General features: G+C 42.0%; 2 protein-coding genes across 5 annotated transcripts in view; one reads left to right on the top strand and one right to left on the bottom strand.

The window, feature by feature from the left end:
* Positions 1 to 4,589: 4,589 nt before the first annotated feature.
* On the bottom strand, positions 4,590 to 6,696 carry thpo (thrombopoietin). The gene is made up of 5 exons (XM_026375152.1): positions 6,557 to 6,696; positions 6,332 to 6,456; positions 6,110 to 6,196; positions 5,796 to 5,960; positions 4,590 to 5,182 (listed from the first exon to the last, which is right to left on the bottom strand). The coding sequence occupies exons 1-5, from the start codon at positions 6,567 to 6,569 to the stop codon at positions 5,039 to 5,041; spliced, it is 534 nt and encodes a 177-aa protein (XP_026230937.1). The 5' UTR covers positions 6,570 to 6,696; the 3' UTR covers positions 4,590 to 5,038.
* Positions 6,697 to 8,147: 1,451 nt separating this feature from the next.
* Positions 8,148 to 16,063, top strand: part of clcn2a (chloride channel, voltage-sensitive 2a) — a 31,590-nt gene continuing 23,674 nt past the window's right edge. For all 4 annotated transcript variants that reach the window (XM_026375166.2, XM_026375165.2, XM_026375167.2 and 1 more), the window contains exon 1: positions 8,148 to 8,189. The gene's annotated coding sequence lies outside the window, so the exon portion shown is untranslated. The remainder of the gene's footprint in view (positions 8,190 to 16,063) is intronic.

The raw sequence follows: 16,063 nt of genomic DNA, 5'->3' as shown, positions 1-16,063 counted from the left end.
GTGAGGTATTTTCCCTGAGTGATAAGAAGGGCTGAGTACTGAACATGTGCAGGGTATTAAATAAAAGAGTCAGAAGAAAAGAATGTTTGATTACTAAAATCGCTTATACTCCAAGAATGGTCAGTAATACAGATCAGTGTTTTGATTATTCAGCTTGATTAGAGTGATGTCATGAGCGGTAAGCAGCATTACCTTCACTGTTCACCCTTCCTTTACAAAATAATGCAGAGTTATTATTTTTATAATTAGGATCAGCATTTTTTTTATCACTTAGCGCCACTCTTGACTCACTTTGGCTTCCTGCTCATTTCTCAAAGGCCTACAACTTGCATGTTGTGTCCATGAGCCTGAGACAGACGACAGGATGCCCGTGTCCCTTATATGGTTCTGTCCCTTCCCTACTTCATCATGATGCTTCATGACAAGATTCAGATCAGATTGTATCCCATGTGCAGAGTCTGTGAGGTTCCCACTCTAAATACAGTAAACGGAAGCTAAAGATATTAGTCAGCAGACTACAAGCGCCACTTCACACCTCAAACTGCACTCCTGGTCGGCTCCTCTTCCGTTTCTGATGAGGATACGGGAGCACGATTTCAGGGCACTTCCAAATGAAGGAGTTTAAGTGAACTGGTGTCATCAAGTGTCATTTTTGAAAAGCGCTTTTCCTCACTTGTTCCTCAACAGCCAACTAAAGTTCATTCATTCAGAGACAGTAACAGGCAGTGCTTTTTATCTGATAGTGCCAGCAAAACTGGTCCTGGACAGGAAATGAATGTCTATTTGTTGCAAGATGATTTAAGCTAGAGTATAAAAAGTCTTACTCCATCTCCAAACACTGGTGACTAAAAGTCTGAAACAAAACTAATACCACCTTTATTTCTAATTCATGTCATATTTTATTTATATGATTTATGTGTTGTCTTTTTCTAAAGAGTATCTCATGTACCCTGCATTCAACAAGCACCTAGAACAATGATTTCTCTGCACCAATCACTCAAGTACCAGCCTCTCAGAGGGCCAAAAGTGTTTTTAACAATCACAGTTCATTACGCTTTTCCTACTCTCCTGACGGAAGTGAATCAGTCTTTCCATCTCTCCACTTGTTGGTGCATGAGGCAGAGGAGTAGGATAACGCTGACCTGACAATTTGTGTGCACTATGTTCACTTTAAACTATAAATTTAAAGTTTGTCTTTTTATAATCTCTTTATCTTTGATGCCTGTGCTTCTTGCTCAACTGTGAATGTGGCATCCTTGAATAGTACTTCGAGCCCAGTCTGCCTCCATCTGTTAACACACTTCCTCCCACTTGCAGCTTGTCAATGATGTGTAGGAGGGCGGCAATACTCCTCTGTACAAACTAACAGAATTTTTACCAAGGAAACGTGACATATATCACAGATGGCGTTGGCTCTCCGTCAGCAGGTACAGCCTTGCAATTGCCCACCACACACTTCCTGTGTCAAATTATATTCTGCGTCATTCAGGTAGTTTTCAAGAGTATTACAATTAATACTGTAGTATTTCCTAATAATACAACAACTCAGATGAGAAGTTGCTTCATTGTCTGCACTGCACTGTATAACTTCCTGCTTGAATGATAAGTGCACACTTAATCATGACCTAATCCCAAAATCCACTCAAAGCCCTAAACAATGAAATTTTAAAATCATCTGTGTGTTCAGTGAAAATGTCAAGAGGCTGAATGGGCGCACAGTTCTTAACAGGTAACGTGGCCACGCAGTGTCAAGACTGACTGGATGAATCTATTTATATTTAAATACAAAAGAGCGTTGTTTTAAAATAATATTAAATAATTAAATATACCTGAAATGTTGGTTAACTGAAACTGTGTAGTTTCTGCTCCTTTAGAGAGTCAGTAGGAATGAGATCCCCATCCATGCATACACATATTAGGAGGATATAGATATATATTTAACAGCATCTGAACATCTTGCAAACATGATATATTCTGAGTCTGAAATATTGGACAGTCCAGTAAAAGAGGGTCAACGATAAGGTCACAGATGGTCTGTATTGGTCTGAAACAGAAGTCAAAAGTCATTATCTGACGTTACTTTATTCATGTTACCACTACAGTACACCAGCAGACTGACAAGGGCAGAGTCTGTGCTGCATCACTTACAACAACTGAGTATATGTCGCCATCTGCAGGCGTTCAACAGGCGAGAGCCAAGTCAGTAGACGAACAAAACAAAACAAAACAAAACAAAAAGATTTCCTTGTCAAAATTAGACGAAAAATTAGCATTTTATTTTCTTTAAAAGGGGTTTGACAAAAGTGTAGCTAGGCCATTTGGGGGTCATTAATAATGGAAAAAAACTAACATAATTACAAAAGTAAGTTTTTCCTTATTGCAGCATTTGGCTGAATCTGAGCAGAGTAAAGCCCATAAAAGTCAGAGTTCATCCTAATACCTTTATCAGGTCAGTTCCACACTTGTCTCCACCATGTCTGACAGATGCTGTGGTATGCTTTGGATCACAACCTGTTCCTCTCTTCTCCATAATTTATACTTGTCATCATTCTGGTACACGTTCATCTTGTACCAGTGTAAATAATCTTATTCCAGAACTGGTCCAACCTTTTTAATTTCTAATGTGGCCTTACTGGTCTTGAATGATACCAGTGTTTTGCACCTTGTTGCGAAACCTCTGTGTTTACATACATAAAGCCATCTCTTGACAGTAGATTTAGACAATGACACAATCATCCCTGTTTATATAATGAAGCTGTTCCCAGTGTTTTTCCATCTCTCTGATGGGTCTATTTAGCTTTTCACTGATGAAGGCCTCCCTCATTTGTTTTCAAATGTAGAACTAAGACAACCTCCCTTTGACTGAACTCATACCAGTTGTGTTGCTCAATTTGCCAACAAGCAGCACCACCTAGTGGTATGAATGAAGTGGTATAAGGTCACTTGTAGTGTAACTTTGGTGCATTTAGACAAGAATGCTACAACCAGTCACTTTATTTTCTCCACCAGTGATATGTCAAGTTCAATGTTCATTTATTATTTAAAGTCAGTTGATTTTATCAGGGTCCTTAACTGTTTGTCTCTCTTCTTCAGGTAAACAGAGGTGGTTGTCACTTAGTGTCAGTACCTGGAAATCACAAAGGGGGAAGTTTTGAACCAGGTCACTAATCTCTGTTTGGTTTTAAACACTGACAACAGAAAAGCCACTCTCTTGTCTTTTACTGCTTATGGCCCTAAATCAGATCAACAGCTGAGTCATGCTGAACGTTCTCTAACTAAACACACAATGAAAGTATTTTCTTCTTCGGAGAAAGTCAACGCTGCGAGCCATCTGTTGTCAAACGATACTTTCCAAAGTAACATGCCTCCACCAGAAAACGAGACATGATGAAATTAATAACAAGTGTCAATTTCTCACATTGGAGAGGGAGGCCTCTTAAACAGATGGCTGATCAGTGTTGACTCAGCTGTGCAGAGGGCCAGCTGGAGTTGGATATGCTTTCATATACTCAGGATCAACTATTTAGCCCTGATCACAGCCCTTACAAGCAAGATTAGCAATTAAATCCCTCTCAGTATGGGCAGAAGTCAAACTGGTCTTTTTGGGGAAGGTGACTAAAGATGGTTTCAAAAAGTCCAAATATGAAATGAGCCAGTTTGCAGCCGATTGACTGAGGTGATCACTCAAAGTGTGCAAGGAAAGTTAAATCTGGACCAAACATATATATTTAAAATCAATGATTTATGCATTCTGCTTGAACACATCAAAGTCCTGAACGATTTTGTACATTTTCTTTTCTGTACTATGTGAATTCATTACATTTAATAACCTGTTAAACATTTCAGCAATATGTTTTCCTTCAGCGTGCAGAGCCAGAACCAGTTTGTTGCCTGGGCTCCAGCTGGTTTTGGTTAATAGAAAAGTTTCTAGCTGAATTAATACGGGCCCCAAAGTTAAGAAGCAGATGGAAATGGAAGCCAGTACCTGCTGGAACTATGATGAAGAGGATAAAGGTGGTTTTGTGTGTGAGCTCCTACCTGTAATGACAAATAACATAACATTTGTTTTTCTTTTGATTGTCATATTGCTCAGAAAAAAACTACTGTAACATACAGTATAACCGAAGGCAGTTGTATTTTATCTAAGACTCAGGGCTGAAATAAATACCTTGTGTGATTAAATTACTCGATTGTGGTACAAAATTGTCATATAATCATATTTCATGCAAAATGCCAACAAACTAAATAAATACATGAGCAATTAAATACAGATAGAATGAAAATACAGTTTATTGCATAATTTCTTTGCATATTGTGTATCAAAAACTGCATTAACATTAGCATAGAGTTACAAAAATATCCTCAACATTCATATTAATTCAGGCGTTGCAAACATGTCTTTTCTTTACATACAGAAATTCACAAATGAACCCAAAGTAGATTTTCCGAACTGAATAACGCAACACATAAGAACATGCACATATTTAAAGCAAATAACCTTTAAAACTAAAAAAATGTAAACAGAAGAATGATCTAAACGTAAAATTCTCCAGTAAGTGTCTGATATAAGAAATGTACATTCAGTCACTGATTAAAGAGCAAAACAACAACACAGCTGACTTTTTGGTTCTGGTCACATGGTCAAGCTGGACAACAACAAACAGTCGTCGAGGATTTGGATCATTTTGCATAGAGTGGAGACTTGGAGAAGTCGTCGATAGGCGAAATCAAAGCAGAAAGACTGTCTGATCTTTGGAAGAGTGCAGACTTGAACTGTTCTACAGGCTTACAATATAAATTTAAGGTTTCCTAATAATACATAGAAAATATAAAGAACTGCCCTCATGTTATACATTCATCTGCTCGTCATTAAAGACATATATAAACATACAGTATTGCTGCTTCTCATTCTCTCTTCTTAGCCAGATGAGCAGAGACTGCTTCTGTTTCTTACTCTCAAAGAATCTACACTTTAACCAGAGCATTCAAATATCCCACATTCATGAAGAACACCGAGTTTACTGGAGTTGTTCTTGAATCACTGGGCTGTGCATCTGTCTTCCAGGTTGATCATGAATCTCTCCAGCTTGCCGATGAGCAGTTGGTTGTATTTTAACAGGAACGTGCTCGCACTGTTGGTGAACCGAGGAACACAAGACAGAGATGGACTCACCACTGGTCCCTGCTGGTCCAAACAGAGAAGCACATCAATGATAATGGTTTTAGAAATGAATAATAGAAAGAACACAAATATGTGATAGAGAGGCTCACTATTAATAATATAATATTTCAGCTATTTCACTAATTAATGAAGGACGCAAATTCTGAATCTACACATTATATCTGTTTATCATAAAACTGTCGGTCACGAAAACCATAAACAAAACACTGGACTTCCATCTTGCACTCGTGACTTTCAAGAATGACCGTCTCACTTGGAAAGTATGCACTATCTTCATGTTGTCCTGAGGAAGGAAGGCATTGCGTCACACGTAACGTAACATTTTCACTCCCAGCACAGATATTCCAGAAAGCCACGGTTGTACGAGAAACCAGGGTATTTCCACACCAACTGATAATGGGAAACTGATAATGAATCAAATCGACACCAGCAACATAAAAGTGAAAGTTTCATTTATATTAAAACACAGAAATTACCAGTTTAAAGGGTTATATGCACACAAGATATTAGGAAACTTGTTTTTTTTTATATTTATCTAACGTAAAAAGTATTTTCCTATGACTTCTTTGACCAAACTAATTGAATGCAATTCGTAAATCTGACAGCTTCTTACACTCAGCTGAAGGTGTGTGACAATGAGCATGTAGTTGCTGATGTTATGCTCCAGTCTCTGCAGGAGTGAAGATCCGCATGTTGGCAGGTTCAGCACCTTTAAAACCTTCACACCTTCGATAAGAAGCTTCAAGGATGCAACTATGTCTCCTCTCTGTTCCTGGTGCTGCAGCAACACAAGGCGACAGCAGAATAAAGACAGTGAAATCTGCTTCGCAGTGAGTCGTTACACACATAAACTGCTCACATTTAAAGTAAGTAGGAAATAAATCCATGTTGGTTGAGGATTATAGACTCATACGTGTGCCAACATACTGATTTGCTTTCCCAAGATGCTATATGAAGCTCTGGGCAGGGGAGCTGAATCGGTGAGGAAAGAGTCATCAGGCCACTACACTCACTCTGCCAAGAAGGAGACACAGAAGAGACGTGTCAACAACAGACAGACTGGAGGATTAAATACCTAAATTCAGCAGCGGTACGAAAGACAGAGAAATGTTGGGCGTTAATATCTAAGGAACATATAGAAATCCTCACCAGGGCACTCTCCAGCTCTGCCACAACATTCATAGCCCTCCTAGCAGCTCTATTACACACAAAGTCTATGGGTTTGGTCTCAGCATCCCACACCTCAGAGGCTACCATGCAGAGCAGCAGGAGTCCTGGAACAACACATAAACCCACGATGAAGGTGCCACAATATCATTCAGCATAGGATTCATATCTTCAGTACAGGTTCATTAGTTTGGGCTCAGTACTCACTGCTTAAAGCCATGGCCCGCTTGGCCGCTCCAGATAAGTCCACATTTGGTCCATTAAGAAATCTGCCAAGTGGAAAACGCCCTTTGTCCACTGTAGTGTCTCAAACAGAGTAGCTGTGTCCTTTTTGTCTTCTCACCACTTGATTTCCCACCTTCTCATTCAGTAGTGGGAAGTGCGAGTGTTATCTAGTCTGAGAGCAGGATGTGCCCTGCTGCATGCAACTTCCCCACTGCAAAGCATAACAAAATGCTACGGACTGAGAAAAGCCATTTAATTGATATTAGCAGGACTCTTTTGAGCATTCAGGGGACAGCATGCCTGCTGACTAAAAGGTTAAGGACTCCATTTACACAGCTGATACCACCTGCTGCCAGAGGCTATTTACTTTCTGTTAAGGTTTGTTGTAGCCAATAGAGGCAATTGGTGTCAGATTGGTGACTGTATAGCTATAGACAGTACACAGGCGACTTATTTAAAAGCACATATCATGTTTTAATTTGTAATTCTAGCTCATTTGTTTCATACATTCAAACTAGTCTTTGCAGGAAGGACAAGGTGAAACCACAGCCCACGAGATTAACAATCCGAGGACCATTTAACAGCCTTACTGACTGTATTTATCACCTTGAAGGAGTGAATGATGCACAGACGGTTCAATGCAAATGGCATTTCGAGGTTCAGGAGGTTTAATAGCTGTTAAAGACGTGGAGAGAGAGGAAGACATGCAGGAAGGCATCATCTATTTCACACATGCTCACTCCTTCACCTCAGCTTGGACACATATTGAGCCTCTGCCCTCTCAGTATTCTTCTTCTATGTGCGTCCAAGCTCCTCTCCAGCCTGATCCATGTTAAAGGCGCACAGACCTCAAAGTGCGCGCGCGCGCATGCTGTCACATGCAGGGGGGGAGGGAGAAATAGAGAGAGATGCAGAGAAAGAGAAAGCGTCAACACCAGACACATGTTCTGTTTTCTTCCTCCAAAACATCTCCTAAACCTGCAGACAATCCCCATCGCCGGTAATTAAGACGACTGTGCGCCGCGGCTCCGCACATAATGACCGGAGCGCCTGGATTTCTGCACACAAGGAGAAAACTGCGGGTTATGGCACTGACGGTACCCGCATTGCATCACGGACACGACACCCGGTACCCCGCTGTCTCCCTCCCACCTTAACTGGAGCCGATGAGGAGACGGTAGCATCTTATCCAAGAGTTTCTTTGAGTCACAATCACATGAAGCCGGGCTCTCAAGCGGCTGGCTGCTGTCGCTCCTGGTCTCCAAATCCAGCAGCTCACTGCTCCGCTGTGCGCTGCTCCGGAGGCGCAAAGCCGGTAATTACGCGCCGTGTTGACAACTTTGGCGCGGTGCTGTATGGATTGCGCATCAGCAACAGGCCGATCTGTGGGATCTAATCAGATTTCCTCCCGGTGGATCGAAGTGTGATTCCCCCAGACTCATCTGCAGCCCAGTCACATCATCGTTTAAGTGTGCGCTGCAACCTGTAGCTATGCGCCCTTTATTCCAGTCATTGTTCCGCTGAGGCGCAATGGAGGGACACAGCTGACGGTTTTGAATCTGTAGCCGGAGGAGGAGAAAAGAAAAAGAGAAGGAAAGCAGCTCCAGAGGAAACCGTAAGTACTCTGTGACCTGACAAAATGGACCACGGTCTTCTTTCTTTAAAGTGTCCAATGTTGAATGTTGATGTTCTGAACTTTGTCCATATCTGGCTCAAGGACGAATGGTTATAGAAGGTCTGTCTGGTTTATGGTTTGTTTCATGGTATTCTGATGTTGGTTTATTGTTATATTTGGATACACATATATTGTTGTGAGTATTTTTATGCGGCTGCAGTCAACAAGAATGAAAAGCAATTGAGAAACTTACATCACACACAGAGAGAGAGAGAGAGAGAGGGGCACAGGTGGTTGAAGAGCTCCCTGTTCATCAATGACTCAATGTCCTTGTAGCGCTGTTTGTGAAATGTGTGAGAAAAAAGCACAAATCTATTACTGTGTGTTAGATTAAATTCATTTTTTCTTCTTTTTCGTTGATTTTAAAAAGTATTCACTTAATTCTTTACAATCATGTTTTATATTCCCATAAGGTCAAGTGAGGTCTTTGGCTTCACTGTCACATCCAGGACAGAAGACATGTTGTTTCGTTTTGTGCCTCCACGCAGAGGTGGGTGGTGTATTTCCAAAGAATCCTGTTGAGATGGAGAGATGTGGGTCAGCGTGCTGATGCTTGGGGCTGCAGATCACCCAGTTCCTGTGCTGCCGGGGCCACGGTCCCAATGTTTGTCTGTGGCTGATAAAATGAAGCCAGTGACTCTCTACCCTCTGTTAAAGGGATGTGACTTTAGGCCCAAGGTGAAGTGTGTGGAGAATTTGTGAATGAAAGTGTGTGTTTGTGAGTGTGTGTCTTTTGGGTGAATTCCCTCAGTGGTCTCAGAGGCCCTGGTTCATTCTGGTGCTTGTGGTCCAATGCTTTGAACTGGTTGCCTTGCCAATGGCCAATCAGCTGCAGCCTTGTGCAGGACTGTTGTATCTGGCAGCCAGTCAGAGGCTCTGACTCCCTGAGGAATTTAGTCTTTTAACCTGTAAAAAGAGTTGGATGTTCACATGCACACCAGCCTGTGACCAGTTCAATTATTTCAATCACTTCGGAGCCTGAATTCATCAGTGAGCTGCTGCTTCGATTGTGCATTTCAACAAACTATTTGTTTTCACCTGAAAAAGTTATTAACACCTGATGATTTGAGTTTCCTGAATTTTCTGTGCAGCTGAAGAAATATTGGCAAATGTGAAGGATATTTGGCTCCTGACAAAGCAGCGGCGAGTCTGTGGAACAGTGGTTATATTTCAGGTGTGAGGCTCACTTGGCACTGCATCTTTCAGTGCAATAGATTATGCTGCCAGTGAGTAGCACCTTCGAAAACCCCTTAGTAGAAACCCAGAGAGATGAGCTCACAGTATTATAATCCATGTGTCATCTCAGGGAAGGAACTGATCTCAAAGTCTAACAAGCCTTCATGTGTGAGCTTTTAGAGTTGGCTACGAGCTCTCCTGAGAAGCGCCTCTGCGAGTGCAAACACACATAAACACAAAAAGGGAAACTTTATGGCACATCAGAGGAGCGATAAGCAGGTAGCACACATCCAGAATTGATTGTTGTGATGCCCATGAGCAGCACACTTCACCGTGAATCGCTCCCTCACGGGGATGTTTGGCAGCCAGTTGAGCGATGTGTAAAACACACTTGAATAATACTTAAAGCCGAAATTCTCACACAACCTCTACTGTTCGGTACAGTTCATGGAAAAAGTCCAGAGAGATGGAGAGAAAGTTGACATTTCAAGCCTTTAGATTTTCTCCAGCATGATGTTGCTGCTGTTCCTCTTATTTCTCAGCCCAGCAGTCCATCGCTCATTAGTCACTTTCACTCTGGTTCAGTTGCATCAACATGTGACTTTAAAATTTAAATTGCACATTGCACCAATCTTACACATGACGTTTACTCCTTGCGGCCAGTGCTACAGTCTGTGAAAACAGTCCTGTGTTTTCTAAGGCTTTAGAGGGAGCCCTCTGAAGTCAGAGAAAGACACACTCTAGACATTTACCAGGCTGGGAGCCTCTAATTAAGTACACTGTTGAGTCACATTATGCAATAGGAGCCATGTCTGGCACTTGGCCAAAGAAAAAAATCAGGACATCTCAGCCTCGGTTTGATTCTGACCTTTCTTTTGTTAGACTCCTATGAATGTTAATATTAAAATCTTAAAGCAGTATTTTAACATCACCAAACTAAAAAGAAGTACAGGTAAATGATGTGATGATGTTTAATGAAGGAGGGTAATATGTCTGAGTGTTTTATGTTAGCAACACCTGAGGGGAGAGGGTGGACCAGCAGCTTGTCATGTTTGCATGCAGCAAGATTTAATGATGAACTCATGACAGCAAACTGTCTTACGTCAGAACAATCCCACGGTGACGTCACTAATGGCAGCAGACACTCTCCTTTAAAGATTTGTTTTGTCATTGACGAAGCTCAGCACCCTGTGAATTACTCATCACACTTGATCAATCCAGTGATGAGTCAAGCCAGGAGCAAAGGGCAGCCGAGAAATACCACGCAGGAATAAAACATGCCCTGTATACATAATATGACCAGTCATTTATTACACTTACACATGCCTCCACACACGCACACACACACACACGCACACAAAACAACACCAAAGCGGCTGATTGTCAGGTGGAGTAGGTCCAGGGAGAGACAGCAGCGCGGACTGAGTGGAGGAGGGAGGCGGTGTTTTGCAGTGAAGCCGCGCCAGCGCTGCTGCGAGGCGACATCCAGATACTCTCATCTGGCACACACACACACACACACACACACACACACACACACACACACACGCACGCACGCACGGCGACAGCCAGCCACACAGACGGACACACGGCGGCATCATGAAGGAGGGGCTGTGATGTGAAACCTGTTACGCGGGCGCATGTGATGGCAGCCGCCTCCGCAGACTAATTAGCGGGCGACATGAGCGTCTCGGAGCGGGCGTCTTAATGAGGAGATTGCGACAATGGTGAAGGACAAGGCCGAAGACCGGACGCTTCAGTATCAGCAAACTTTGGTGAGTTTCGGATGAGGTCATAGATGATGTTTTCAGTCATGTGTCGTGGCGTGAAGGCTTTTTCTGGATGCGTGTGTGGCCGGAGGATGGAGCTGCAGCCGGTGGTTACTCAGCTGTGTCCTGGATGAGGACAGGACAGACTGTGTGCAGCCTTTTTCTTTATATCTGAATATTCTCTCAGACCAATCCCAAATGATTCCTTAATGATTTCTGTTCTACTTTTGTGTGTTCCCCTTCCTCCCGTATGCTGCAGCTGTGTTCATTCACCATTGTGCACAGTTCCTTCACCTTGATCCACAGGTGTTGCATCACTCTCAGCATCTTCACCCTCCTAATTAAGTCTTATTTAGATTTCCCCAAACCGTGTCAGATTAATCTGTTCAGCTTGAAGAAATACACATAGAGCTACCAATGATCACTTTATGTATGGTTTAATGAGTCATTATTAAGATATTAGTATCCTTGAAATATAAGATTAAGCCTTAACCCTGCTTTCTGAGCTTGAATGCATTTTGGTCACGTCCTCTGTGTTTCTTATCTCCTCCATTTCTCTTGCAGATCTTGTCTCTGCTTGTGCCCTCTGTCATCTTCCCCTCAGCCCTTCCTGCTTGTTAGAGCAGTTCTTCTACTCTTGAACTAAAACTGCGTTTTCGAATATTAATTGCTTCATGCACCAGTTTTCCCCTTTCGTCATCACAGGAGTGACAGTGATACCCTGGAGCACATCACACAGGGACGTCTATATTCAGATAAAGGGACAGAGAGATAGAAAGATAGTCAGTCAAGTGTCCTTCCACCTTGATTTGTGTGTCTGTGACTGCAGTCATCTCTCACTTTGTCCCTTTCTCTCTTCTTTTTGTGTGTGCGTGTTGTATTTTCTGCAAGATCTGTTGGTCAGTCCATCCTCGTACAGCTGTGTTGGACCCAAGTGGTAACAGAGGTGTTTTTCCGCCCGTATATATGTGAAGATCGATACCTTGCTGTGTCTCCGTGTAAAGATCAATAGCAATGTAAAATGGCAGCCCAGGTCTCCAAGGATTGGACTGCTGTCTGCCCCCTCCCTCTCTCATCTGACCATAGCGCTCAGATCAATCGCTTTATCATTCATGCCCTGTATAGCAGTCCATTGCCCAAAAATAGATTTGTCTGTGTGTGTGTGTCTGTGTGTGTATTTGTGTGCTTCTGCACATGTAAGCGGTTGTGCTGCTTGTGTCCTAACACTTCCTAAGTACAAAGTGGCAGCACTATTCATCAAATGCCTTCCCTCAGGTGAAACAAAAGCATCTGTGTTCCCCTCCTGGAAAACTGAATGACATTCAGAGATGGATATTAAGCAAACACGCTTAAATCAGATAAGTGAAGGCTCACGGTTCCTTGCTGGTGTAGCTGTGGTCTAAAATTGGATTCTTCTGTTGACAAAAGGATCCTCTGTGTTTCATTGTTTGCCACTGGCAAGATTTAGAGGATTTACAGACATTCATTTGCTTGGATTTTGGCAGAACAGAAACGCCGGTACTGTAGCAGGACTGCGCAGATGACATGGAGCTGATAGAGGAAAAATAGAGATCTGCTTGATAATTTCTCCAGGAGGAAGCAGCACAGAAATGTCATTTCATTCACAGCTACTCAACTAAAAACGCAATTTCCCTCCAGTATTTATACATCGCTGGAAATAAACTCTTTAAAGAACCAGCAGCTTGATTGACTTGTATTTGCCAAGAATATAGAATAAAAGCTGTTGGAGCTCAGTCAGCGAGCATCACTGTGATGCAAGTATCATTTAAATTAGCTAATGGCGGAATAGTTTATATGATTAAATTGAAAATACCCATGATTATATATCTTTCTATGGAAAATCAACCTGAAAGAAAACAGGTATTTGATGTATAACTAATATATATCAGTATACTGTGCATTGATGCTCTATTTCCAACCACTGCAGCAAGAGAGAGATTTCTTGGAGATTTACTTAGAAAGCATTTTGTAATCCTCAGTCCCACAGGGAATAGTAAAACTGAGAGTAAACAACCTATTCATAACATTAAGATTTTCACGAACAAAGCACTCTGAATGAATTCAGATCTTTTTTTTAGGCAGCAGTCGTTGTTTTGTGCCCTGTGCAGAGATATAGGAGAGCGCCTGTGAGCGGTCGCTGACAGTTGGAAAGCAACCAGGGTCTGGTGCATGGGTCACTGACTTCTACTACTGCTGTCAGATGCAGTGCATGCTGGGACAGCAAGCAGTGGCTGTCTGGCTCCTCAGCCTCTTGTGGGATGGGGTGATGGAGCAGGTAAATCGCAGAAGAGGCAGGTCCAGGACTGAAAAGAAAAGAGCGGGAGACAGACGGTGTGGTGGTGACTTGGTGATGAAGTGATGCAGCCCTCCATCACAAAAAGCTTCTTCTGTTTTTTTTTTTTTTTTCAGAGGTGTGGGAGGTCTGGATGTGTCATACAGTCCACATGGGTGCATGTGTTTTCTCTTTTCAGAAGCGTGGGCAAGTTTGCTCCATAGATCTTCCATGAGCGTTTAGAAAATTGGTGTGTAAGTGTGTGTGTGGGGGAGGTTATGTACTGCACCCACGCTTAATACCTGCCTACACAAACTGGATGTGTTTAAATAATTGTGTGGTAGGTCTATGTCAGCGCAGATGTTAGACACAACACGTTCATGTCCTTCCAGCAGCAGGAGGCTGAAGGATTTGGCTGCTGCAGGGATCAAAGTCATGATCCACCTGAAGAGGAAAACGCTCCAACCTACACCTCCCCTACCCCCACACCCCACCTCCACCTCCACCACAGGGCACTGCAGCACTGCAGAATTGATATACAGTACAGCGCACATGCTGTAGGCATCTGTGCGTTTGTTTCTGAGCAACCTGCTGCACTCGCTATCAAGACACAGCACTGAGAGGACCCAATTCTCACTGGTCCGTACCCTTTTCCATATGTCTTTGTGTGATAAATATTTAAAGCCACACTGCTGCAACATTTCTGTGAAATATATACATGTAGTGGTGCAGCAGAAGTGAAGTCTTTTGTTCTCTCAGCAAGACAAAGTATTGGCAACTGGCTTCCCCAATTAAAATTCTTCTATTGATTTTCCCACTGAACACTGAAGGAATAAAAGAAAAAATACAAACATTTGTACTTTCCTACATATTCTGTGTGTATTTTGTTTTTGTGCATAGTCTCAGCTGCACATACAGTACAATGCACATAGTAATATTTACATACTTGCTTGTACAATACAGAATTCAGTTTATCCTCTTAAACAGCAGTGCAGTGAGACAGTCACCAGAGAGCTGGTCATTATGAGTGTGCTCTATGCAGTGTGTGTGCATGTCATTTCACCTACACACACACACACACACACACACACACACACACACACACACACACACACACACACACAGAAGTGCTGTCTCTTCAGAGGGGTCCAGTTCCTCATACTCAGCATTCTGTCCGTTCTCCCACACAGAAGCTGGCTTGAGTCCATTTCAGGTCCTGTCACTTCCAAATAGTGCTGCTACCTGCACACCACTGAATGAGCCACAGCACAGACAGAAACATCTCCATTAATTGAATCTTAAAATAGACCGTGTGCATTTTACTGTACAGGGTGTGTTCAGGGATCGAATAATGTAAATTCTAACACTTAAAAATGTTTAAAATGTTGTTTAAAAATATAATACACTCTGTTATAAAACCAATCAGAGATACAGGACTAATTAATTGATTAACTAAAATGGTTGGCAATTAATTTTCTGTTAATTGACCACTCCGTTAATAATATTCTTGGTTCAGCTCCTCTGTCAAATACATGACACAGAGTCAAAATATGTGCTTATGAAGTAAAGATCACTGCGGCTCAGGGTTGTCAGTTATTTGCAGGGATCGAGGTTTGATGTTGAAGTGTCCTTGAGGTAGACACCACTGACCACAGCTAAAACAAGTCCAGGTTTAAGCTCGTCGTTGTCTAAAATGGATGTTCTTTATGCCAAAAGACCGTCCAGAGTGTTACCAAGGTGAAAGAGCCAGCATCTGGGATGGTGCATCAGTGCCCACAACATGGGTTTTAAGGAGACATTGCCATTAAGGAAAAGGGTCCTCCAAATCAGTGGTTTTATTCTGCACATGCTTCAACTGTGCGGCTTCATAGACAGCGAGTTTGCGCTTGACAGTTCACCTCTATCTCCTATTGAAAATGTATAGTGCTTCGTGAAGTGGAGACTCAGACAGTGTTGACCACCAACTGTTGAGCAGATGAAGTCTTGTATCCAACAAGATTTGGCAAATATTCCACTAGCAAAACTGCAACAGTCAGTATCCTCAGTTCCCAAATGATTAAGAAGTGTAATTAAAAGGAAAGGTGATGTAACACTGTGATAAACATGGCTCTGTCCCAGTGTGTTGGAGACATCAAAGTCTAAATTTGCTTTTATTTATTTATAGAAATACAACTATGCTGTTCAGTGAAAAGACAAAAGACAAGAAGAAGAAATCTCTTTTCTTAACAAATAGAAGATACAAGTGTTTTTTCTGGAAATGCTATTTGTCCAACAGTTGGACACAATCCTGCTTCAGGAAGGTGACGATTTTCATGTTTTATTATTTATTATTATTTACTATTGATTCAAATTTAAGGTCATTTCGGAGGTTGGATTTTATGGTAAATAGAGCGAAACTCTTAGTTTAGTAGAATTGCCTCAGAGTTGTTTAGAAGTAAAATTACAGCACATGAAATGTCACAGAATAAATGTTTCTATACATGTTACATGCACAGTTTTCACAACCACAGACAGACCTTTGAGTGTGTCTTTTATTTCCCTGTTCTGACTCCTAGTTACATTTAGTTTAAACCTGT

Source organism: Anabas testudineus, chromosome 17 (assembly GCF_900324465.2).
Source record: "Anabas testudineus chromosome 17, fAnaTes1.2, whole genome shotgun sequence".
Classification (NCBI taxonomy): domain Eukaryota; kingdom Metazoa; phylum Chordata; class Actinopteri; order Anabantiformes; family Anabantidae; genus Anabas; species Anabas testudineus.
The sequence above is the reverse complement of the archived record's forward strand: the minus strand, read 5'-3'. Positions and strand labels throughout refer to the sequence as shown.